The sequence below is a fragment of the Bubalus bubalis genome, chromosome 10 (assembly GCF_019923935.1).
Source record: "Bubalus bubalis isolate 160015118507 breed Murrah chromosome 10, NDDB_SH_1, whole genome shotgun sequence".
Classification (NCBI taxonomy): domain Eukaryota; kingdom Metazoa; phylum Chordata; class Mammalia; order Artiodactyla; family Bovidae; genus Bubalus; species Bubalus bubalis.
The window spans coordinates 15,467,502-15,493,306 of NC_059166.1; the positions used below are offsets into that span (position 1 = coordinate 15,467,502).

General features: G+C 41.5%; 1 protein-coding gene across 5 annotated transcripts in view; it reads right to left on the reverse strand.

Annotated features, from left to right (window-relative positions):
- Positions 1-946: 946 nt before the first annotated feature.
- Positions 947-25,805, reverse strand: part of CCDC170 (coiled-coil domain containing 170) — a 96,289-nt gene continuing 71,430 nt past the window's right edge. For 4 of the 5 annotated variants that reach the window (XM_025294355.3, XM_025294357.3, XM_006080218.4 and 1 more), the window contains 4 exons: positions 19,110-19,283; positions 16,040-16,282; positions 5,695-5,931; positions 947-3,554 (listed from right to left, as the gene is read on the reverse strand). In XM_025294355.3, coding sequence (XP_025150140.3) covers positions 3,366-3,554; positions 5,695-5,931; positions 16,040-16,282; positions 19,110-19,283 — 843 coding nt within the window. In that variant the 3' untranslated portion in view covers positions 947-3,365. The remainder of the gene's footprint in view (positions 3,555-5,694; positions 5,932-16,039; positions 16,283-19,109; positions 19,284-25,805) is intronic. The other variant, XM_025294356.3, reaches the window with a different exon arrangement.

The following is a 25,805-nucleotide window of genomic DNA, read 5'->3' on the forward strand; positions in this document are numbered from 1 at the left end:
CGTGTCCAACTCCTTGTGACCCTATGGACTGTAGCCCCCCGGGCTCCTCTGTCCATGGGATTTCCCAGGCAAGAATACTGCAGTTGGTTGCCATTTCTTTCTCCAGAGAAGGTCTTCCCAACCTAGGGATCAAACCAGTGTCTCCTGCAGTTCCTGCATCACAGGAGGAATCTTGAGCACTGCTATAATCTTCAGTCTAGGAAGTAAGTGGATGAAACAAAGGAGGTAAAGATACGACAGCTGAGATGGCTGAGAAACTAAAGACAGAATGTTGCGTCGGTTTGCTTTACAGGCTTGAAAGTCATCTAAGACAAAGACAGTTCTTGATGGGAGTGGAAAAGACACCTCTGAACCATTCTGACAGTCTTAGGTAGAAAGAATAGAAAAGATGTTAGTAGGTAGCTGCTATAAGGATAGAAAGTTATATGTTAGCAGGAGCCTCAAAAGAATGATGCTTTTTATACAAAGGCGAAAGAAGAATAGGGTGGAGGTTGCAGAGGGGAAAGGGAAACAGCCAGACCCCACTTGCTGAAGAGAAGTTACTGGGGTGTGTGATAATGGAGATAAGATTGCTGCTGGGTGAAGCGGGCGGAGCCTTCTCAGTCAAAGGCTATGTAACCACGAGGTGCTTCCCCAGTGAAAATCAGGCTCCATGTCTAAGTCCTAAATATGACTACAATATCAATAACGTAGACATTCTTTAACAACTTTTCCACCTACCACTCTTTGTCCTTGAATCACTCACTGTTCATCTGAAAGACAAAGGAAAACTGGAAATTTAGATGGATCAGGTTTAAATGTATTTTTCCTAATGGAGATATTCTATGCATACATTCAAATGCCTCAGACCATGATCAGAATAACAACCTCGGTAGCAATTATCACTCAAGTGATTCAGTAGAATAGTTAATGTTAAATATTTTAACACTCTATTTAGAAAATCACATCACACTAATGCATTTTATTGGACAACATAAAATATACATGGATATTACAGAAGAACAAAATCTAACACAAAATTTTATGAAGCTGGCCTGCCAACTCTGGAATGAAGCCACAAAGGGAAGGACGACACCCAGCTGGCACTTCAACAAGGAGGGTAATAGCTTTACTAAAGGGTTGTCAATGTGTCCAAATGACACATGCTTACTGCGCATGTGGACATATGTACACAGACAGAGTTTATTTTCCTTATCCCATGTAGACATAGTCTTTCCACCAGAAATTCCTAAAGATTATATTCAAAGAGTTTAAATATTTCTATGTGTATTAAAGATGATTGTATCTGTGCTTGAGTTATATATTGGAAATATTATATAAATGTCTATTTGGATAAGTGGAATGTAATTCTGTACGATAAAGAGAAAGTACAGTACTAACCACTCCAGACCCTTTTTAATCCCTTATATGAGTATAGAAATAGAATTAATGAATAGAATTAATAAATCAAAATGGAAAAATAACATTATGACAGTTTATGTTTTTAAAGTGATGTTGTTAAAAGTACCTTTGAAGAGTATAGAAAGGAAATGTACACAGAAAATAAATGAAGTTCATCAAAGAGTGTATTTGGAAAATAATAACAGAGTGAATGTACAAACACTGATCTCCCCCTGCCCTGGACCTGCCCCTCATAGCCGGCAGCAGACTGTGTTCTGTGGCCTGGCTGGAGCAGAACCACCCAGCACTTCCATCCCCCAGGAACCCAAAGAGTGAAGTCGCCTTCTCCACGGAGGTGAATGTGGTCCAGAGCAGCAGCCACTGCACCTTTGGAGACGTGAAGGATCTCCAGAGACCTCGGACCTTCCCCTGGAGGAATACACAGCTGCCTCCCTCCCTGTGCAGAGCTGGTCCATGTCCTCAGTCAGGGCTGTGCAACAGCAGAATGCATGTGGTGGGAAAAGCCAGGCAGAGATGACCCACGCCCAGCAGAGTCTCTTGGTCACACTCCCTCTATGTCAGCTGTCATCCAAACTGTGTGAAACTCATTTCCTTTCTTCTAGAGTCTTCATTTTCTCTTAATGTTTGGGGAAAGTCTATTTTCTTCCTTCTCCTTTAATTAGACACTCATGCTTTGTTAAGGGATTGTAAAAAAAAAAAAAACTTTTTTGGAGGCAAGAAATAAGAATATTGCCCAAAGAGAACATGTTTTTCTTGGGAAGATAAGAATATGGTTTCCTGGAAAATATTTGTGAAACAGAAATTTAAAAGGAAGACATAAAATAATAGAAATGCACTACATAATCTCCATCTTGAAAAAATTATCCCTGTTGTCAGTACATTTGATATAAAGTAAAAGTACAGTGAAAGTCATTCAGTTGTGTCTGACTCTTTCTGACCCCACGGACTGCAGCCCACCAGGCTCCTCTGTCCATGGAATTCTCCAGGCAAGAATTACTGGAGTGGGTTGCCATTTCCTTCTCCAGGGTATCTTCCCTACCCAGGGATCGAAACTGGGTCTCCTGCAGAGTAGGCAGATTCTTTACCATCTGAACCACCAGCAAAGCCCCTTACATTTGATATATTAGTGAATAAACTGTGTAGATTTTCTTTATCTTATAGGTATTTTATGTTAAAGTTTTTATTTTTCAAGTACAGAGCTCAGCTCTGTTCAAACATTAAAGATTACCACCATATGTGATATGGTTGCAACATTTAAAAGAGGTACTTTTTTTTTTTTACAGGACCTCAGTCTTAGGTGTGTTTCAGTCAAATTATTAGGTATATGGCTTTTTAAAGAAATCATATGTGTCACACTTATAAATCTCAGTCACTTTTGGGCTTCAATCCTTGATTGTAAGGATGTTTTCCTCCCTTTGTGGTGCAGGTAATTTTCACCAGAATCACAGGAGTTCAAGAGAAACAGAAAGACTGAAATAACAGAGAAGGTGTAGCTTTTGATACAGAGGCAGTGTAGTATTCATTCTGGTTCTGTCAGAAATTAACTGCAATCATAGGGAGGTAACCAAGATCACCTCTCTGAGCCTCAGAGAGGTTATAAAATAAAAACATTACAGTTTCTCCACATTATTATTACGAGAATTAAAGTGGGTAGTAGAATCCCTGACTCATAATAGATACCACATAAATGTTCATTCCCTACCATCATTTCCAGTTCTAGATAATCCAGTAAAATTTTTCTTGAGTCCCAAAGTGCTAGCAAATAAAATAATAGTTGTTTATAGTGCCAAACACCTAAGGATGGCACTCTTAAGATCCTTTTTTGTCCATGATGGATTCTTGTAGTATCATCAGAGAATGCAATATTCACACCCTGATCAAATTTCAAAGGATTGGGGAATTTATGAAATTGAGAATTGCATCCTATCTCTCATCATCTCCACCTCCCTCAAGAGACACAGTGTTCAGTGAAGAAGTTGTGGGGGCCTGTCTTGCTTTGCAGTCACATCTTTGAGGCAGGCACAGGGGACAAAGTGATGCTGGTGTGCATGGATCAGTCTTTCCAGACACTTGATGATTTCATAGTCAGGAAGAGCAAGACTCATCATGTTCAAGCCCAGCATCTGAGAAACCAGCTCCCTGAAGTCCACCAGCTGCAATAGCAAACAGAACCACATGAATCGCGAGAACAGATTGCAGCAACACTACCAGATCAAAGGCAATCCAAACACCTGTGGAAAACCGAGGTCTGCATGAGCTAGCCCAATTACTTAGTCTCGTTACTCTTCAGGTAATTCTCTCATTTATAAAAAGATGAAGAAGAAGAAGGAAGGGGAGTATGGAGGAGGCTAGCCTACAAAATTACCTCTAAAGTCCTTTCAGACACCAACTTTCAGCAATTTAATAACCACTTTGCTTTTTATTTACTTTTGATTGGAGGATGATTGCTTTACAATATTTGCTGGCCTCCGCCATACATCAACATGAATCAGCCATAGATATAAGCACGTCCCCTCCCTCCTGAGCCTTCCACCCACCTCCCACCTCCCACTCCATCCTACCCTCTAGAAAACCACTTTTATGATGAGACAATTAATGTGGTAGTAGCAGTAAAGTCACTCACTTCTGTCTGACTCTTTGACACCCCGTGGACTGTAACCCATCAGGCTCTTCTATCCATGGGATTCTCCAGGCAAGAATGCTGGAGTGGATAGCCATTTCCTTCTCCAGGGATCTCCCCGACCCAGGGATCAAACCTGGGTCACCTGCATTGCAGGCAGATTCTTTACCGTCTGAACTACCAATTAATGTGGTATTGGCTACCAAATCAAGAAACCCAGTTCAGCAACTATAAAGGAGACTCTGCCCTTGATAAGATTTCATTTTCTCACTTCCAGGGTTAATGAGCAACCTACCTACCTCCCTCCCATGCCTGTTCTGAAGTTAAGATCAAATGAAATGATAGTTGACTGTGTATGTGTTCTGCACACTAAGAAATGCTTTACAATTGTTGGTGTGGTTGAGTCTGTCACATGATAAATGCTTATGCCCTGGGGCGTTAACTGGGCAATGAACCTCTTCAACTAAAGGAAGAACCAATAGCAGAAGAAGTATGAGCTGATGAATATGGAGGACTTCTAAGTGTTGATCAAATCACATCACACAGATTGCCATTTCACAGCACATTGGACTCTCTGGGACAATTATTTGTCCATCACAAAAGGAAAAATGGGAGTTTGGGGCCAGAGAAGATGGACAACATGTGACTTATACCCCTTCAATTCTCACAGACTGGTTGCTGTGATTCTAGCCAAAAGCAGTAGTAGATCAACTAGAGATGGCCAGACCACCCCTTCCATTTCAGAAAAGGTGTGAACCCATCCAAAGACAGATGTTCCTCCAGGAGAAGTGCTGTCCAAACATCACCTCCATGTGCTCATTAACTTCCCAAGCCCTTTCCTATGCTGAGTCCAACATGGGAAAGCAAACGCTCTCTCCAGCCTAATCTCCCCAGTGAAAAAGCTTTCCTCAAACTTTCCCCCCTTCTGAATATGGCCAAAGCTATTAAATGCTGAGAAGTTCCCACTGAGACCACTCACTCTTGGACTTTGGCCTTCCTCAGCTCTGCCTGACACATGAGCCAAAGCAGAGGCTGCTGAAGAGAAAAAATATCCTGGGATCAGAGTCCTCACTGTGCCCTTCTGGGCTGCAGAGAGTGACTGAGATGAAAGCCAAAAGCAGGGGTCAGGCTGCCCACGACATGTTTCTTTCTGCCTGACCTCCTGATGGGCTCACCAGATAGCACCCCGCCTTGCACCCAGCGGGCGCACAAGTTCTGTTTTATGGTTTACATCTGGGATCGGCCGGCCATTGGGTCTGGGTGCCACTGTTTGTGATTTGGGACCATTTCCTGCAACTGATCTCTGCTGGAGATAAAATTTCCCTCCTGAGGCTGAAGCCCTGGATAACGTTAGATCTGGGATAACTCGAACTTCAGAGGCAATCAGCAAACATAATAAAAAAAAGAAAAAAAACTCTCCATAGCCAGGACCTGGCTTTTCACAGGCTTTCCATGGCTTTGCAAGCCATTAAAAGGTGAATTGCTTTTCTTAGTGGAGTAAATTCATAATGGTTGTTTTGATGCCAAAAAGATGGGAGGGGGCAGATATAGATATGTTGGAATTATGTAGAAAGCCTGATTAAATAGTTATAAAGAGATACATGAATAATTATCACACTTTTGAATTATCTTATCTTTCCAAAATAATGTTTCACCACCAGGTTTCTACCCACCTGCCTTTCTCTCTTTTCTGCTTCTTCCAGAGATTTTTTTAGTGTCTTCATTTCACTGGTTACAACTTCTAGCATGTTCCTGGCCCTCTCTTTATTCTCCTTAGCCTCATGCTCTGTAGTCTCCAGTTCTGATTTGACAGACAGCAGCTTTTTCTCAGCTTTCTCCTTCATTTTTTCCAGTTTGTCTCTGGATTTATTTAGGTCTTCAATGGCTCTGGTCTGTTCCAAAGTTTTAATCTAAGAAGTCAAAGAGAATGCTAATAATTTCGTCTGCATTTATTTAGGAAAGCTGTATAAACAAGACAAACCAGAAGTCAATGAAATTCACTTAACAACTTTTTTTAATAAACAAATAATGGAATGAAAAATGATGTAACTGCTGTGAATAACAGTTGGGCCATTTTCAAACTGTAAACACAGAGTTGACCTATGACCCAGTGATTTCACTCCAAGGTACATAAATCCAAGAGAACTAAAAACTTATGTCCACACAAAATCTGTGCATGAATGTTTCTAGTAGCACTATTCATAATCACCAAAATGTGAAAATAGCCTGAATATCCATTAATGGATGAGTAGATAAAGAAGATGTGGTATATCCATACAACAGAGTATTATATAGCAGCAAAAAGGAACAATGTACTGATACATATTACAATACGGATAAGCCTTGAAAACATTATGCTAAGAGAAAAAGTCAGTCACAAAAGACCACTTATTGTATTATTCCATTTATAGGAAGGATCCAGAAAAGGCCAGGGGCTGGTGGGAGTAGAGAATGAAGAGTAACTGCTGACAGATACAGGGCTTCTTTTTTGGGGTGATGAAAATATTCTGAAATTAGATAGCAGTGACGTTTACACAATTCTGTGAATATACTAAAAACCACTGAATTGTACACTTTTAAAAGAGTGAGATTTATGGAATGTAAATTGCATCTTGATAAAACTGAGATCAGAAAGCATATTTACAAAGAAGCCTCTAAAAAGGATCAAAAGGAATTGCTTTGAAATAAATTAAGAAGTGCATATGGGATGGACAAAGCAGAAAGACTAGCAGAGCTCTGAATTTAGTTCTGAGCCTCCTAACAGTTCAGACAAGGCCTACGGTCATAGTCTCCAAGAAAAAGCAAGAATTTGTGTTTCAATTTTATTGAAAGTCATTTAAAGGTAACATCTGAAAGTAATAAAAATAAAAGATAACAAATAATGAGTGTGCGCTGTCTCCTCCCTCCCCCTTTCATCACATCCCTTCTTTCCTGAGAAGGAAGGATAATTTCTTGTTGCATCTACTCCCATCCTGTGGTTCCCAGGGTGAAGCTGAATAATGGGGAGAGTGTCAGGGAAGAAGAAAGTCTGAGAGACTAAACTGATCTACTGAGAGAGGAATGGAAAGAGTCTCTGTTAAGTAGGCTGCAAAAACTACTCTTGGAAGAAACTTGGGAGGATGGAAGAGGGACTTGTGAGGAGATGTAGGATGCCATGTAGGGAGGAAACTAAAGAGAGAGAAATGGAAAAAAGATGCTTTAAAATATTGCCACTCTTGAATGAAATCCTTCTTTGGTTTTCTCTTTTTTTCTTCCTTTTTTTTTCTTTTGAATAACAATAATAAAGCAACCACTATCGTTTAGTTTGTCAGACAGCTGATTGTTTATTGCTGAGGGATTTTGAGATTGTTGCGATTTCCCTAGACTACATTTGGACGCTACCGTCAGAGATTAAAATCTTGACCGAGTCTTGGGGTTAGAGCGCATCTTCACAGAGACTGAGTTCCAGAATTATGGCGTAAGGAGCACAAGCTGACCTGACCTAAACCCTGAAGAGTCCTCCAACACTTCTGGAAAGTCAGAGGAATGGTAGAAGCTATTCTCAGATTGGATTATGACACGCTATGGAAGAAAAGTGCCTGCTTGGGATACTGATGTCCAGATGGAAAATCATCAGATTTATATTGTCTGGGTGACGTCATTAAACTGAGAAAGCTTGAGTCAAATGCCTAAACTGGAAACTTGTTTTTACCTACCATCACACACACACACACACACACACAACTTCTTAAGAAACTAAATTCCTTTCCAGGCAGAGAGGAAGTTGATGGCAGACATGCTCGCACAAGTTCACCAATTTTTTTACTGGTTCCATGAAGGAGAGAGGAAATCCCTTGGGAACCTGACAGCTGCTGTGGGACTTGCAATTGAGAAGGTGTGAGAACAACTGCTATAGCTTGGGAAACATGGAGGAAATAAAAGCAACATCAAGGGGAAGGGGTTCTGAGTCAGCTTTCTAGTCAATGAAATAGCAGCAGTAGAGCAAGCATTCGCGACAAGGAAATGGGGGCTGACCTTGGAGATCATTCAGGAACTCCAAGTTATCGAAGCCCATATTTGAATATAGATGGTAAATCAGCACCAGTATATTACAGTGATATCTCAGTGTTGATTCCTGGGTGCAGCTATTTTACTATGGTCACACAGAAGAATTCTCTTGTTCTTAAGAGATACCTGGGAAGTATTTAGGCATGAAGTGTCATGATGTACTCTCAAATGATTCCTCTCTCTGTCTTTGTCTCTCTCTCATTATGCAAAATATAGCAATCAGTAAAATGTTAACAATCTACATGAACAGTAGAAGAATGTCTGTTATGCTATTCTTGAAACTGTTCTATTTGTTTGAAATTTTGCAAAATAAAAACTTGAGAAGGGAGCTTTCCCATGCATGATTGAGGCATGTGTAAAGTATCCTATCAGTAAAAAATTTTGAATATATATGCACATTTATTTATAAATTATATAAACAAGAACTCTAAAAATACATTCTGTATTTTTTCAAATATTTTACAAATAGGGGATGTTAGAGGGGCAAAATCAGTATCAACCTTAAAACAAAGTGATCTCCCTTTCACAGAGATACCCTTCACGTGCCAACAATCTCAGGGCTGCAGAGAAAATACGGGGTAAAGAGAGAAGTTTCTGGAATTGTTACATGGAATTAAAAATGTTGTATTAACAGAAGAGGAGATATATTCAGCCTTTCTGCTCAGCTTGGAAAAAACATTTACAGTGGGCCATCTACCAAAAGAGATGGAACACAGCTTGGAGAGTTAGAAGCACATAAATCAAGTCCTAATGAGAAGAATTTATAGCCAAGAATTTCTCAAAAATATGAGACTTTATCACAGTCCTGAGGGCTGCCTGAATTCCTGTTGTCAGGGAGCAAGTTACAGAGTCCAAGCCAAACCACCAGGACAGAACTGGGAGCCAACTTTGGGAAGGCGTTCTCAGCCTCCTAAGTCAAACAAGATTGCTGGGAGGGGAGCAGGGCAAATGGGTTTCTTAATCCAACTAAGGGAGCTTCTCAGAGCCAGCCCAGAGTTCAGTGAGAGTCTGTGTCCCTAAGTTTTTCCCAGTGGGTCTGAGATGGTCATAAACAGGACTGATGCACCATGCAGACCCCAGCCAGGATGGATCACATTCTAAGAGTTTCCCTTCTGGTGAATAACGTATCTGGCATCTGCCTCCTGGAGGAAAAGCATTTCAAATCTGGCGAACGATTCTCTCTTGTGTTATAAGGGCCAAGGGCTCTGAAAGATAAGGTGATTAAATTTAAAATCTGATCTGTTGAATCTGCAAGTGGATCTACAATCTTCACCTGGAGGGTTTTCTGAAGATTGTACAGAAAATAGGACCCTAAGGTTACAGCCACTATGGAGAACAATATAAAAGATCCTTAAAAAACTAAAAATAGATCTACCATATGACCCTGCAATCCCACTCCTGGGTATATATCTGGAGAAAAATGTGATCCAAAAGGATACATGCACCCCAACGTTCATTGCAGCACAGTTTACAATAGCCAAGAAATGTCCATCAACAGAAGAATGGATAAAGATGTGGTACAGGTATACAATGGAATATTACTCAGTTATAAAAAAGAAAGAAGGAATGCTATTTGCCACAACATGGATAGACCTGGAGATTATCATACTGAGTGAAGTAAGTCAAACAGAGAAGAAATATTGTATGACATTCCTTATATGTGGAATCAAAAAAGAAACGATACAAATGAACTTACAAGACAGAAAAGAGACTCACAGGCAGAGAACAAACTTAGGATTGCCAGGAGGGAAGGGATAATTAGGGACTTTGGGAAGGTCATGTACACACTGTTATATATAAAATGGATAACCAACAAGAACCTACTGTATAGCACATGGAACTCTGCTCAATGTTATGTGTTAGCCTGGATGGAAGGAAAGTTTGCAAGAGAGTGGATATATGCATATGTATGACTTAGTCCCTTTGCTGTTCACCTGAAACTATCACAACATTGTTAATCGGCTATACTCCAACACAAAATAAAAAGTTTAAATAAACAAAAAAACAGGACTCTGCAGAAGCCCTGAACTGTACAGGCACTCTCTAAAGAGGGTGGGACAGCAGAGGAGAAGGGTTGCCCAGGAAAGCTGCATTCCTCCACAAAGAACCCCAGAGATTTTGCTAGGAGGGAACTATAGCAGAAACCATAGGAAGCTGTTCTACTTTGCAGGCTGAGTTCACCTCCACTCCCCCACCTCACCCAAGAGGTCCTTTCTCACAGGTTCTGCTTGATGCACACATTCAAAGCTGGGTGAGTCCAGGGCAATTCAAGGTCAATGAGTCAACATAATCAGAGCTCAGTTCATGATTGGTAGGTTAGGGGGAAAAATATAAACTAAAGTCACACGGGCTGGATTGGAGAGCATTCTGAACTGTGGGAGGAGCATGGGAAGCAGAGTCTGTAAGCAGATGAGAGCTTTGCTGGTGGCTGAAGATTCTTATTCCTTTTGAGTGTGTCCTTGAGAGACTACAAGAAAGATAATGGTTGTTTTCCACTAGTTTCTGGTTATCTGACTACCGATTTTTGGCCACAGCTCCCTACTAAGATTGTGTCCTGTAGAACAGTCTGAAAGCGCTCCATTGAATATCTGGTCTTCCTTTATTACTTCCCAGAATAAAGATCCATCTAAGTGAGCTCCTGGGGCTAAGTTCCAGCCAATGAAGACTAAGAAGTGTTGTACTGTTCCTGGAAAGCAGCGTACTGGGTATCCTTCCACCTTGCTTCCTGCCTCGTGCCTGGAATGAGGCAGAGCCCAGGTAGCTGGCTTGCCCTAAGAGGTGGTCTTGAGGAGGAGTTATTGCCAGGACAGTAAAGCAGAGAGAACAAGCCAGGATTAATGATGACCATGAAGCTATCCTCCTAAACATGGAATGACTACGCCCATGCTTTCTTTCAGTGAGAAAGTAGCAAACATCTCTCCTGACCAAGCCACTGTTTTGCGTTTCAGCCTTTTCAGCTGAAACTAATCATAACTCACACCAGCTATGAAGCAACTGGCATTTCATGAGTTATGCAAAGGGCTGGAGTCCTGCCACCTGTTTCAGTCCCTGCGTTTGCATTTGTGCATAAGGCTACGCTTCTGCCAATTAGTAACACACCTTTAATTATCTTAGGTTAATGAAGAAAGAGCAAAGGTAGAGTTAATACATAAATAATGTGTTCATGCCAAGTGGAGGCCACGCTGTGTCATGATATATGTACAAACAAAGCATCTGCAGCAGCAACATAAAGGCACATAGTAGAATAATTCACTCTTGCTGCTGCTGCTGCTGCTAAGTCGCTTCAGTCGTGTTCAACTCTGTGCGACCCCATAGACAGCCTCCTACCAGGCTCCTCTGTCTCTGGGATTCTTCAGGCAAGAACACTGGAGTAGGTTGCATTTCCTTCTCCAATGCAGGAAAGTGAAAAGTGAAAGCGAAGTCGCTCAGTCATGTCCGACTCTTAGCGATCTCATGGACTGCAGCCTACCAGGCTCCTCCGTCGATGGAATTTCACTCTTAGACAACATAAACTGTCCACATGTCAGAACCAAAAGAGCCCATACCACACACAAGCAATTGGTACTATGCGTTCTTGGTAATGGTGATTTCAGTGAAATAAAATCTAGCATAGTGAATTAATATTGCCCATCTTTGCTGCTAAGTCACTTCAGTCGTGTCCGACTCTGTGCGACCCCGTAAACAGTAGCCCACCAGGCTCCGCCGTCCCTGGGATTCTCCAGGCAAGAACACTGGAGTGGGTTGCCATTTCCTTCTCCAATGCAGGAAAGTGAAAAGTGAAAGCGAAGTCGCTCAGTCGTGTCCGACTCTTAGCGACCCCATGCACTGCAGCCTACCAGGCTCCTCCATCCATGGGATTTTCCAGGCAAGAGTACTGGAGTGGGGTGCCATTGCCTTCTCCGATTGCCCATCTTTAAATATATATTTATTTCTTTGGCTGCACCAGGTCTTAGCTGTGGCACTTGGGATCTTTAGCTGTGCCATGTGGGATCTAGTTATCTGACCAGGGATCGAATAAGGATCAACCAGGATCTGACAGGCCCCTAAATGGGGAGAGCAGAGTCTTAGCCACTGGACCACAAGGGAAGTCCCCAATATTGCCAATTTTTAAATTCTAGTTTTACACTTTGTTTTGATTTCTAAATTGATTTGGATTTTATAGTGGTAAAAATGTAATGAGATTAAGAAATTTCTATATAGTATTAAGTTTGTACATATGCAAGCAATATTAAAATAAAATTACTCTGGCTCAACACAGGAAGGGGAAATACAGACAATACTTTTTCTTTCAAAAACGGATTTCTGCAATACTTATGTTTGTCTGCTAAACTAAAATTTAGTAATTTATCTGGAAAGGTCTGCTTTTCCCTGGTCTAGAATTCAGGAGGAAATTTAATACAAACCTTTAAAAGAAAGGTTTGAGTAAGCTATGTTTTGCAATAGACATAGAAACACATAAAAAAAAACTGGCATGCAAATTTTCAAAACAGACTTATTCATCATAAACAAAAATAATGGAAATAATCCAAATGCCCATCAGATACTGAATAAACAAAACACAGTATGCCCATACAATGGAACATTATTCAGCCATTATAAAGAAATGCGATAGTTAAGTTTATGTGTCAATTTGACTGGGCCACAAGGTCCAGATATTTGGTCAAGCATTATCATGAATTTTCTGTGAGGTTGTTTCAGCATAAGATTAACATTTCCCTTCCGTAATGTGGGTGCACTTCAACCAATCAGTTGAAGGCCTGAATAGAAAAAAGACAGACTTCCCCTGAAGCAAGAGAAGAACTCTTCCAGCAGACAGGCTTTGGACTGGCTCTTCCTGGATTTCCAGCCTGCTGGCTCATCCTGCAGATTCTGAACTTGCCAGCTTCCATAATTATGTAGGTCACTTCCTTAAAATAAATCTGTGTGTGTGTACACATCCAATTAGCTCTGTTTCTCTGGAGAACTCTGATTAATACAGGAATGAAGTACTGATCACAATATGGGTGAACCTCGAAAACACAGAAAGTGAAAGAAGCCAGAGGCAATAGGCTCCATGATGTATGGTTCTATTTATATGAAATGTCCAGAATGGGCAAATCCACAGAGACAGTAGCTCAATCATTACAGAATCTGCCTGCAGTGCAGGAGACCTGGGTTCAATCTCTGGTTCAGGAAGATTCCCTGGAGAAGGAAATGGCAACACACTTCAGTACTCTTGCCTGGAAAAGCCCATGGACAGAGGAGCCTGGCAGGCTACGGTATGTGCGGTCTCAAGAGTCGGACGCGACTTAGCAACTAAATCATCATAGAGATAGAAAGTAGATTATTGATTTACAGAGTTTGAGGAAAGGATGAATATGGAGTATTGTCTCTTGGGTTTTTGTGTTTTTTTTTTTTGTAGGGGTGGATAATGGGCAAATTCTAGAATTAGGGAATGGGGATAGTTGTACAACCTTGTCAATATATTACACCAAAAACCACTGAACTTTGTACTTTCAAAGAGTGGATTTTATAGCATGTAATTTCAATCTCAATTTTTAAAATAAAACACATAGAAATGTAGTCCAAATGATTATTTTGGATTGACCATCTATAAATGGTGAAATTAATTCTTAATTGAATAAGAGTGTCCCCCAACCCATGCAAAAAATACATCTACCAGAACCTCAGACTGTCATCTTATTTGTAATAAGGGCCTTTGCAAGTGTAATTAAGAAGCTCAAGGTGAAATTATCCTGGATTTGGGTGGGTCCCAGATCCACCAGTGGGCTTCTCCAGTGGCTCAGATAGTAAAGAACCCACCTGCAATGCAGAGACCTGGGTCTGATCCCTGGGGTGGGAAGATCTCCTGGAGGAGGGCATGGTAACCCACTCCAGTATTCTTGCCTGGAGAATCCCCATGCACATAGGAGGCTGGTGGCTACAGTTCATGGGGTCACAAACAGTCAGACACAACTGAACGATTAAGCACAGCACAGCAGATCCACTGGAGCTGGTACTCAGCACTGAGTATAAAGCTTATTGTTTAAAAAGTAGACCAGAACAGGTTATAGGACATAATTACCTCTAATTAAGATTTTCACCTTGATGGTGAAAGAATTGAAAGCAAAGTTAAAGGGAACTCATTTTTCACTTAAGGATGGAACATTATATAATACCCCATCCTGTACCACCTAGAAGCAGTGTGCACACACCAGTGGTGTCTGTTCCACATTTGAAAACGTTGCTTACAATGTTGATACTGGAATTGGAAATTCTCAGGCCAGCCACAGTGACCAGAAACACAACTTGTATAATCACATCATCCGGAAAGCAAAACTTCATTATAAGAATCAGGCTTTCTTGTGAAAAGGTTAAGTGGAAAGACGCTTGTAAATAATTAAAAATAACGCAGTGAAAAAATGATGAAGACCTAAGTCGCTGAGACCAAAAGGGGAACAAACTACAGACATAGCCCTCAGTTTCCACTTGCTGCTTCCGGCTTCCGCTCTCTCTTCCGGCTTCCGCTCTCTCTTCCGGCTTCCGCTCTCTCTTCCTGCTTCCGCTCTCTGCTACCGCTAGGGTGACTCCTCTTAACCCAACGCTTCTGGTTCACAGGGTTGTCTTGGGCCAGGAGTCCTATGGCCACTCTCACTACACTTAGCCAGGATCACGACTTAGAACATCTGCCCCAGAGTCTCTGATGGCGTGTCACTGTGTCCGTCACTTGAGAGGGTCACCCTCGCCTGCTCCCACAGCACGCTGTCCCTCTCGCATCTTTAGCCACCTTCCATATTCCCCATGGGCGCAAATGGAGCCTCAGGCTCTGGAAGGGTGCAGTCTAGGCCCCCTGCCCCAGCACTCCTGCAGCCCCCACCAGCCAGGGTGGAACCAACCGCATGCTGACGTCAGGGATTTTCCCTATACCCACCAGACACACACCCTAAAGGTCAATTTCAAGGTGTGAGCAGGGTGTCCAGGATACTTACCTCCGACACTTTCTCCTCACCCAGGGACCCCATCAGATGCTTTCCCTAGCTTCTTCCTTTACATGCAAATGTGTCCCTTCCCCTGGGCTATGTCTGCCCTTTCCTTCTCTAGGGAAGCCAGCCTCTGTTTAGCTACCTTGTTCTGATGCCAGAAGGGCTTGGAGGAGGGAGCGGGGAAGAGCTAATGACTCAGAAGAGAAAATCAAGTGGGAACTATGCCCTAAGATATGGTTCTGCTACACAGATTCAACTGCTGGCTTTATTCCAGATTCCTTTTCCCAACTGATCTGTCTCCAGACTCAGAAACATTCCATTTCAGAGCCCTCATCTGCAGAGAGGAAGGACATCACTGTTGCCAGTACGCAAGACAGGTGTACCTGCCAGGGATTCCAGTGTATATGAAGTTAACATATTATTGCCAGGGGCATACACACGTGACATTTGAATATTTTTATTAAATCCTAAGTTTTTATTTCATTCTTCTCTATACTCATTAGAAGTCAAAGACCTCGAATCCAGGAAGCACATGGCCCCAGCCTGTCTGCCCTCTTCCCTGCTTGGTGTGACAATATCCCAAAGCATAACACACACCCTACTGCCGTCTGATCCTTCTCAGTGAACACTTGTGTGTATTCATTTTCTCATCTTCTCTAAGCAAATGCCAACGCAAAAAAAAAAAAAAGCCTATATGATTCCTAATATCATAGTCACCCACACTTTGAAGATATGTTTTTATTTTCTGTACATCACATCACCCCTTTTTGACTTGATTTTTCATTCAGCAACTATGGATGGCTTCATTTCAGATATTGAAGAGACACAAAGTTGATCTACCCTGCTGATTTGTGAAATTTGTTGCATTTTCTCACAGCTCTAGAAAATCAGAGAAAGTTTTCAGCTTTTTTTTTTTTTTCCTAGTGTGGCCCTTATAAGGCTGTCACTCTTTTGCATAAATTTTTATGGAAACACAAACAGTGACAAGGAAACACAGCTGAGCACTTGCCTTAAGTTCATTGGTGTCAGCCAGTTTGGCTTTGAGCTCGGTGTTCAGCTCTTGACACACACTCAGCTCTTTCTGCAGCCTCTCCACCTTCTTCTGCAGCTTCCTGATGGTGACATTGGCCTCATCGCGCTCCACCATCAGAGCCGAGCGCACCTGCTTCTCCTGCTCCAGGTGGGCTATTTTCTGCCGGAGGAGGTTCATGTGCAGCTCTTTGCTCTCCAGTCTTTCCTTCTGAGTCTTTAGCTGGTTTGATACAAAAAAAGGATTTTTTTTTTTAGCTGTGAAATCCCATTCATTTATTTTTTAGGTTTTTTAAATGTATTTAATTTTAATTGCAGGATAATTGCTTTACAATATTGTGTTGGTTTCTGCCAAACATCAGCATGAATCAGTCATAGGTATACATATGTTTCCTCCCTCTTGAGCCTCTCTTCTACCTCCCTCCCCAAGGGATTTTTTAAAATAATCATTGAATAGTCAGTAAATATAAATGAATTCCTCAGATAATATTGATCTTTATCTATACTTCAATAAGACTAATTTGTAAACCATCAAAAAAAGGCTATTGGATTCCTCTTCCTGATTGCATTTTTTTATCCCTATTTTTCCAAGAATTAATTTGGTAGCTGCAAAGTATGAGACAAAAGAGCCACAGAAAATGCACCAAGGAGTAGGCTTTCAATGTCTCATTCCCTCCAACATGACGTGCATTGTAATAAAAATGTAAAATTACTTTTAAAACTACTAAAATTAGATTATCAAGAACAGAACATAATAAGACAGACAAAATCCTCTCCAACACCCCATGGCAACTATGCTCACACTGGTCTTTTCTGAAAGAAGATACAGTGCAAGTTAGCACCAAATACCCAGACCGGCTAATTTCAACCATTTAGAAACAGCTTCAGTGGCACCAAACATGGGATTTGATATGTTTTTAAAATAAGCTACATGAAGGAGATTTTGAAGAAAGCTTTATTTATATATTGAAGATTTTAGAAATAGGTGTTAATTCACCTTCAAGAAGGTGTTATTTCATTAGTGTCTTTATTACACACCAGACCTAAACCATCCTCAAACCAAGCTGAACAAGGTCTTCACTTGGCACTTAGCATTGACAGTCAAACTTAATGAAAGAAATTGAAATGTTTTTTAGAAAAAGATTATGGACTCTAAAAGAAAAAATCCTCTTGGTCTTCACATGTCACAATTAGTGAGTGGAATATTAAGTATAGGAACCTCATTCATCCATTACAGACACTGAAAATTGGAATCGTGTAGAAATATAGAATCTTAGAGCTAAAAAACATCCCATTTTCTCCAATTATATAATCTGCATTAGTAAAGTGTGAAGAACTTTGTGAAACATGGGCTTAAATATCTTGCCAAACAGTGACAAGCAATGTCCGTGCCCATATCCTTTTTTAACAAGGCTCTTTTAGTATTTCTGTAACTAACCTCCTTTCCCTGAGCTTCTTCATGTCAAGTTCCACTCTTTTGCAAATTTACCCTGGTAAATTCTGTACACTGGTCATTTTAATAATTATACAACACTTAAGAAAGAATAGTATTGGATATTGAGGGAAAATCAATTATCTGAGAACTTCAGAAAGAACCTCAGCTCAGTTTCATGTCTCTGATGGGAATAGGGGTTGTCTGCTTTCTTTTAGAAAATATTCCTTAAGACACCATAAATGGAGGTCATATATGAATAGAGCATCTTCTATGAACCAAGAGTTCAAAAATGCTGTTTTTAAAAAATTAACATCACGAGATAGGTATCATTCCCATCTTAAATACAAGGAAATGAAGACAGAAAGGTATATAATTTTGCCTAATATCATACAGCTTGGTGGAGCCAAATTGAGAACCCAGATGTGAGTCATTAAGCAGCCTATACATGATAATTCTACCACAGAATTTTCTCCTAAGAACTATTCTAAGGATACATCTGTGTTTACCTCTTTCTTTCCCCAATGCCAATAATTATATAACTAATAATTATGTTTTTATCCATTTCATCCATTCATTCATTTATGTAGTCTAAACTGTTTCTAAGTCTTCCTTTGAGTTAGTGGAAAGTAAGCGCTTCTCCCCTCTACTTTCTACTGCAAGAGAGCTTATGTAAAGGCATAAGCTTTTACTCTCCTCTTCTCCCACAGTCATAGAAATAGTGATTTTTTTCAGCTAGGCAAATGGCTACAGAGTAAAGACTACAGTTTCTAGCCTCCCTTGCAGCTAGGTTTAACCATCAGAACACATTCTAGCTGTGGGAGATAAACACAAGTTCATGTAGAAAACTCTGGGAGCCTCCTTTAAAAGATAGTTCATGCATGCTGTTTTGCATTTCTCTTCTTCATCCCTTTCTTTTTTTAAACTTCTGCCTGGTCCTAGGTACTTCTGTGAACCACGGTCATAAGGAACAGAGAAGCAATGGCACCCCACTCCAGCACTCTTGCCTGGAAAATCCTATGGACGGAGGAGCCTGGTGGGCCACAGTCCATGGGGTTGCTAAGAGTCGGACAGGACAGAGTGACTTCACTTTCACTTTTCACTTTCATGCATTGGAGAAGGAAATGGCAACCCACTCCAGTGTTCTTGCCTGGAGAATCCCAGGGACAGGGGAGCCTCCTGGGCTGCCGTCTATGGGGTCGCACAGAGTCAGACACGACTGAAGAGACTTAGCAGCAGCAGCAGCAGCAGGGATGAGAAATTGCTAACTGAAAAGAGCCTAGGTCCTTGGAAACTTTACAGAGCAAAGATGTCACATTCACCCTAACCTGCTACCTCCAGAAATGTATGTTAGAAAAAAAAATACCAAAAACAAAAAGCAAAACAACAAAACTACTTCTAATTGCTTGAGTCTGCAACTTTGGGCCTCTATTACTCAGTTAAACATAACCTTGGATGATACATTTACTTTCCCTTCAGGCTTGAAATCAAGACTCAGCTTCTGAACACATATTTGTATGTTTCCTATCCACATTGGCAAATATGGTAGAAGTACATTATTTTTCAAGATTTAAGTTTCTCAGAATTTCCTTCTCACAACACCCACAACACTCCCTACCTTTCTCTGTAAATTGTGGGCGATCGTCTTGTTTTCAATGACTGCATTGCTCTCAAGGCGGACCAGCTGCTCTGTGCGAGCTAAAACTACATCCAGACGCATGTCAAAGCCAAGTTCAGCAGCCATCTGGTCCAACTTCATTTTCTCTGAAAGCTGATCCAGAAATTTAAGATACTAAACTCAAGAACAAAAATAAAAATTGGACACAAAAGTAGAGTTAATAAGCCATCTCACAGAATCTTTCTCTTTCTCCCAAGCTTACAGGTAGTTCTTATTAAACCCAGTACAGAGCCCAGCCCCTGACTCCAGTGCTTGGTGATGAATTCTTGAACTGCCCTGTGAGCTCCATGTTCTGTTTCTTGTCCAAATTTTCTTGACTCTTCTGGTCAGTGGCCTTGATGTTTAGTGTAACATTACACAGTCTTCTTAACCCTGTGTTGTTGTTTAGTCGCTAAGTCATGCCAGACTCTTTTGTGACCCCATGAACTGTAGCCCCCCAGACTCCTCTGTCCATGGGATTTCCTAGGCAGTAATACTGGAGTGGGTTGCCATTTCCTTCCCCAACTCAGAGGATCTTCCCAACTCAGGAATTGAACCAGGTCTCTTGCATTGGCAGACAGAAAATTTGCACTGAGCCACCTGGGAAGCCCTGCCATCTGACAAATGAGGCATGTCCCCGACTACATCCACATCTCTCTGCTTTGACTAGATGCTGCTGCTACCATGACCCTCCCAACCCCTGGGATCTACTGGTTAATCCAGCCCCTGTAGACCAATCATCTACATACCTTCCATGGCAATTTTGTCCACCTAAGTGAGCCCTGGCCTCCAAGGTGGAAACTGACCACTTAGCCAACCATTTTACTCTTCCTGGGTTGTGGTTCTACAAATCACACTAAAACCAGAGCTCTCCATACAAACAAACGTGGACGATGTTTTTGTTTAAGTTAAAATTCTTTAGAAAATGTCTTTAAAAGTTTTTAAGTATCAAGGATAAAGGAACAACTTTTTTTTTTTTAAGTCTTTATTGAATTTGTTATAGTATTGCTTCTGTCTTGTGTTTTGGTTTTTTGGCTGGGAGGCATGTGGGATCTTAGCATCCAGGAATCGAACCCATACCACCTGCATTGAAGGCAAAGTCTTAACCACTGGACCACCAGGGAAGTCCCAACATTCTAAAACAGAGCTGTATCAGAAAAGTCAAAATTCAGTTTAGTAGGTAAAAGTCACAAAACTAGCCTAGGATCCTCCTCCACTTGATCTCTGGGGCTTATCTGGTCACATCAGACATTAAATGCTTACTGAGTTCTTGACAGATGAATAAATCAACCAATGGGCTTTCTGTAACAGAATTCCATGATTTAGATTCTATCTTGAAATTTCTTCTCATTGCAATAGCTCTTCATCCAACAGGCATTTTTAGGCAATTATATGTTGAAACAAGTATCATTTTCTGATGACTGAAGCATGCCAGCTTAAAGCCCTGAACTACCTATATTTCAGTCATCAGGATGAAAGTATTTGTAAGTGTATATCTTCTAATTTTGTTGAAAAGCATACATAAAACTTCATCTTTCCTATATAAGTCACAGTCATCACAGGCATCGCGGTTGTATCAGGTGACAAAACCACAGGCTGTTTCTGTCTCTGCATCATCAGTTTGTAACTTCTAAATGCTCTGTCGGCCCCCCACCCCACTCCCAGCATGGACTATTTCATTTCTAATCTATGCAAATGAAAGTGAAATAACTGCTATTGCTTGTATTTTAAATAAAATAGAGTTGGTAACTTTTCTGGGAAGGTATAAAAGCTTCATTTTCTATTTCTATTGCCCCATCCACTCAGCAGGCAAACATCTACCTCAGGCCAAAGGGGATTAAGATAAGAGGGAGCCAAGACCCAAAAGAGGAAGCGCCTTTTCAAGAATCTTGGCCAAGCCTCAGAAAGTTAAAGTTGCTGAAAGGATTCCTGTACATTTTGTTCATTTGAATCACAATGAATCACAACTTAGCATGAATATATTCTATGCTGTGTAAATTTCAATTACCTGTATTTAAATTTAATTTCTGTACACCTTTGCTTTTCAATCTTACATGCCTAGAAAAAGCAAGAGAATTAAAAAAAAAAAAAACATCTACTTCTGCTTCTTTTACTATGCTAAAGCCTTTGTCTGTGTGAATCACAACAAACTGTGGAAAATTCTTAAGTAGATGGGAAACCAGATTTTTACCTGTCTCCTGAGAAACCTGCATTCAGGACAAGAAGCAATAGTTAGAACAGGACATGGAACAATGGACTGGTTCCAAACTGGGAAAGGAGTATGTCAAGGCTGTATATTGTCACCTAGTTTATTGAACTTCTATGCAGAGTACATCATTCAAAATGCTGGGTTGGATGAAGCACAAGCTGGAATCAAGATTTCTGGGAGAAATATCAACAACCTCATATATGCAGATCATACCACCCTACTGGAAGAAAGCAAAGAGGAACTAAAGAGCCTCTTGATGAGGGTTAAAGAAGAGAGAGGGAAAGCTGGCTTAAAACTTGACATTCAAAAAAGTTAAGATTATGGCATCCAGTCCCATCACTTCATGGCAAATAGATGGGGAAAAGTGGAGATAGTGACAGATTTTATTTTCTTGGGCTCCAAAATCACTCCAGATGGTGACTGCAGCCATGAAATTAGAAGATATTTGCTCCTTGGAAGTAAAGCTATGACAAACCTAGACAGTGTATTAAAAAGCAGAGATATCACTTTGCTGACAAAAGTCCATATACTCAAAGCTATGGTTTTTCCAGTAGTCAGGTATAGATGTGAGAGTTGGTCCATAAAGAAGGCTAAGTGTCAAAAAATTGATGCTTTTGAATTGTGCTGGAGAAGACTCTTGAGAGTTCCTTGAATAGCAAGGAGATCAAACTAATCAATCCTAAAGGAAATCAACCCTGAACATTCACTGGAAGGACTGCTGCTGAAGCTGAACTTCCAATACTTTGGTCACCTGATGTGAAGAGCCAACTCACTGGAAAAGACTCTGATGCTGGGAAAGATTGAGGGCAGGAGGAGAAGGGGGTGACACACGATAAGAAGGTTGGATGGCATCACCAGCTCAAACAACAAGAGCTTGAGCAAACTTTGGGAGATAATGAAGGACAGGGAAGCCTGGCATGCTGCAGTCCATGGGGTCACCAAGAGTGGGACACGACTTAGCAACTGAACAACAACATGCCTACTATCCTTATTGGGCAGTAAGGATACTACTACTGGTTTATAGGCAGTTATCTATGGAAGATTCACCATGGGCAGAATCAGTTTACACAACTTGCTTTCATAACTGAGAGCTATTTTGATATGAAAGTGTGAAAGTGTTAGTTGCTCAGTCATGTTCAACTCTTTGCGACCCCATGGACTGTAGCCTGCCAGGCTCCTCTGTCCATGGGATTTCCCAGGCACGAATACTGGAGTGAGTGACGTTGCTCAGTCGTGTCCGACTCTTTATGACCCCATGGACTGTAGCCTACCACGCTCCTCTGTCCATGGGATTTTCCAGGGAAGAGTACTGAAGTGGGTTGCCATTTCCTTCTCCAGAGGATCTTCCAAACCCAGGAATTGAACCCGGCTCTTCCACATTGTAGGCAGACGCTTTACTGTCTGAGCTATTCCCTTCTCTAGGAGATCTTCCCAACCCCAGGCCTCCTGTATTGCAGGCAGATTCTTTACCTATGAGCCACCAGGAAAGCCTATATTTTGATATAACCTCTATTCAAATTAATGACATCATAATGAAGGATGGAAGACACAATGATCTACCTAAGAGTCTTGCCTTTGATGTGCTTCTTCTATTACTTAAATAATATTTATTGATTCTTGCTCTAAGTCCTGGAAAAACTCCAGAAAAAAAGATTTTCCTGGGCCTCAAGAAATTCAGAATAGATTGGAAAAGTCGAGTTAAAACATGGATACAAAAAGGGTGGTGAGTGCCATGACGGAGTCACATACACGATGAACAAAGAACTAAGCCTCTAAGGAAAGGTTTCTAGAAGAAATGACAATGGCACTGGATCCGAAGGGACAGCTAATGGGACAGTAGGGCAGTTTATCTCCAGGAGAAGAAGATGAGGAGAACACTTTTCAGAGAGACCAGCAATGTGCAATTTGGGTTGCCGAGGGGGCCTTATCTTAGACCACAGGACAAATTTGAATGTGGACGTGTTTGGACTCTGACCACTCATTGCACCCAACCAGTACCCCAATGGTCCCTCGAGGCTTCTGACTTTGCAACCACTGTCCTGAGAGATTGCAGGTGAGAGAAGAGCCTGGACTGATGAACTGGCCAGGTCACAGCCATATAAAGAAGGAATCAAGACCTAATCCTGAGGGAGGCCCATACAGAACCTTTGACCAGATGGAGGAAGATAAGATTAGACACGCATTTTATTAAGACCATGCTGGGAGTGGTGGAGCGATCAGTAAAAAGGTTGTTTCCACAGTCTATGCAAATGATCGTAATGCTCCAAACTACAGCACTGCTTCTAAATTAGAGATGGGGAGGGGATATCTGAGATCCACTGTGGATATAATGCTTTAGGATTTACAGTGCTTAGGAATCGACTGAAAAGAGGGAGGCCTTCAGGCTGACCCTCAGGATTCTGGCTTGAGCAACTGGAGGCAGATTACATCATCACTGAGAAGGACAGAAACAAATTTGAGAAGGGAGAGTCATTTTTCTTTTGAATATTTAGTGCAAGGTATTGGTGGAACCCATGGGAGTAGATGTCCGGCAATCAGATTTCTTCCAATTAAACACGTTAGACTCAGGTGCTGGATTTCCTATCAAGCTCAAAATGTCAACCAACACACGTTTTTGAGACATCTGTTTGAGAAATTCCTTTCACTGCTTGATCCCAACCCTTATTATTTTCTCATCAAAACTATTCTAAGAATAGTTTTATTCTAGAACCCAAAGGGCTCCTCCTTTTAGCCTCTAGACTCTCAGAGTCACCCTGCCTTCGGAGAAACCTTTCTTTTAGTCAAAACCCTTCTATGGCTTTCCATCACCCACGGGATAAAGCCTCGCAAGATCAGCCTGCCCTGGAGCACTGAGCATCACGGTCCAGTCTCCCTGTCACCCTCCAGTCCTTCATCATTCCTGCCATCCCCCAGCCACAAATTTCTTCCCCACCTCTTCTACCTAACAAGCTCCTACTCATTTTTTCTGGCCGCTCTCCAGTGTTATCTCCCAGGTGAATGTGGCTCATTTCCTCACACAATGAGATAGGAAAGAAGTAATTACTCCTTTATCTGAATTCCTGTTGAATTGTGTACTTTTCTCATAGCACTAACTGTACTGTGTCCTGATTTGCCCATCTCATCTATGACACTGGGATTCCCCATAGGCATCTCTTAAGTATCTTTACATATCCAACCCTCAGTATAGGCAGCATGCTTCCTCAGTTTTTTTTTTTAAGTGAGAGAATGAATGCACGAGTGTCCAGAGTAGATTTTTCAACTGAAGAGTATTTTTCGTGCCAAATTCTACGCCTATGAGTGCATGCTAAGTTGTTTCAGTCATGTCCGACTCTTTGTGACCCGATGGACTGTACCCCACCAGGCTCCTCTGTCCATGGGATGCTCCAGGTAAGAATACTGGAGTGGGTTGCCATGCCCTCCTCCAGAGGATCTTCCTGACCCAGGGATCGAACATGCATCTCTTTCAACTCCTGCATTGCAGGCAGATTCTTTAGCACTGAGCCACTGAGCCCTGAGCCTATTCATGAACCCATGTATCCCTATAGATGCCCATGATAAGGTACAAATATGTATCTTGCGATTCTGTTCAACAAAACCTTTCTTTGATCCTGCTTTTCATAGCTTCATGCCTGTTTTCTCTTTGGTCACCAGACTTCATTGCCATCTAAGTCTCTAGCTTTTCCCATAGTAGTCTCCCCTCATCCTAATGCAAACTGACTTCTGTTCTCCACCATTCTGCTGAAACTTTTGCTCAGACATCACCGATGGTCTTCTTAGGGTCAAATCCTAAGCATAGACCCCTTCTCTTCTCACTCTACTTTCCTTATCTTCCTCTGGGTTATCAGACACTATCATTTCTGAGTCTCTCCTGAGTCTGCAATCTCAGCTGCCCGGTGACACGATCTTTGCAAAACACTGTGATGTTCAAAAATTGCTTATTGCACTTCAGAGGCTTCAGAATAAAGAGAGCTCAGTCTTCACAACCCAAGGCATTCCAATCTGCTCTCCCACCACAGCCCCACCAAGAATGCCAGGTTCCAGCCATATGGGAATAGCCACTCTGGCACCCCACTTCAGTACTCTTGCCTGGAAAATCCCATGGACGGAGGAGCCTGGAAGGCTGCAGTCCGTGGGGTAGCTGAGGGTCAGATACAACTGAGAGACTTCACTTTCACTTTTCACTTTCATGCATTGGAGAAGGAAATGGCAACCCACTCCAGTGTTCTTGCCTGGAGAATCCCAGGGATGGGGAAGCCTGGTGGGCTGCCGTCTATGGGGTCATACAGAGTCGGACACGATTGAAGCAACTTAGCAGCAGCAGCAGTAGCAGCAGCAGCCCTGTGAAAATACTTGAAACCTTCCATACTTTTGTTCACTATTTCCCCTCTTTCTCTTCTTTCTCTCCACTAAAATCCAATTTATCCTTCAAAGATGAACTTGATTGTCTC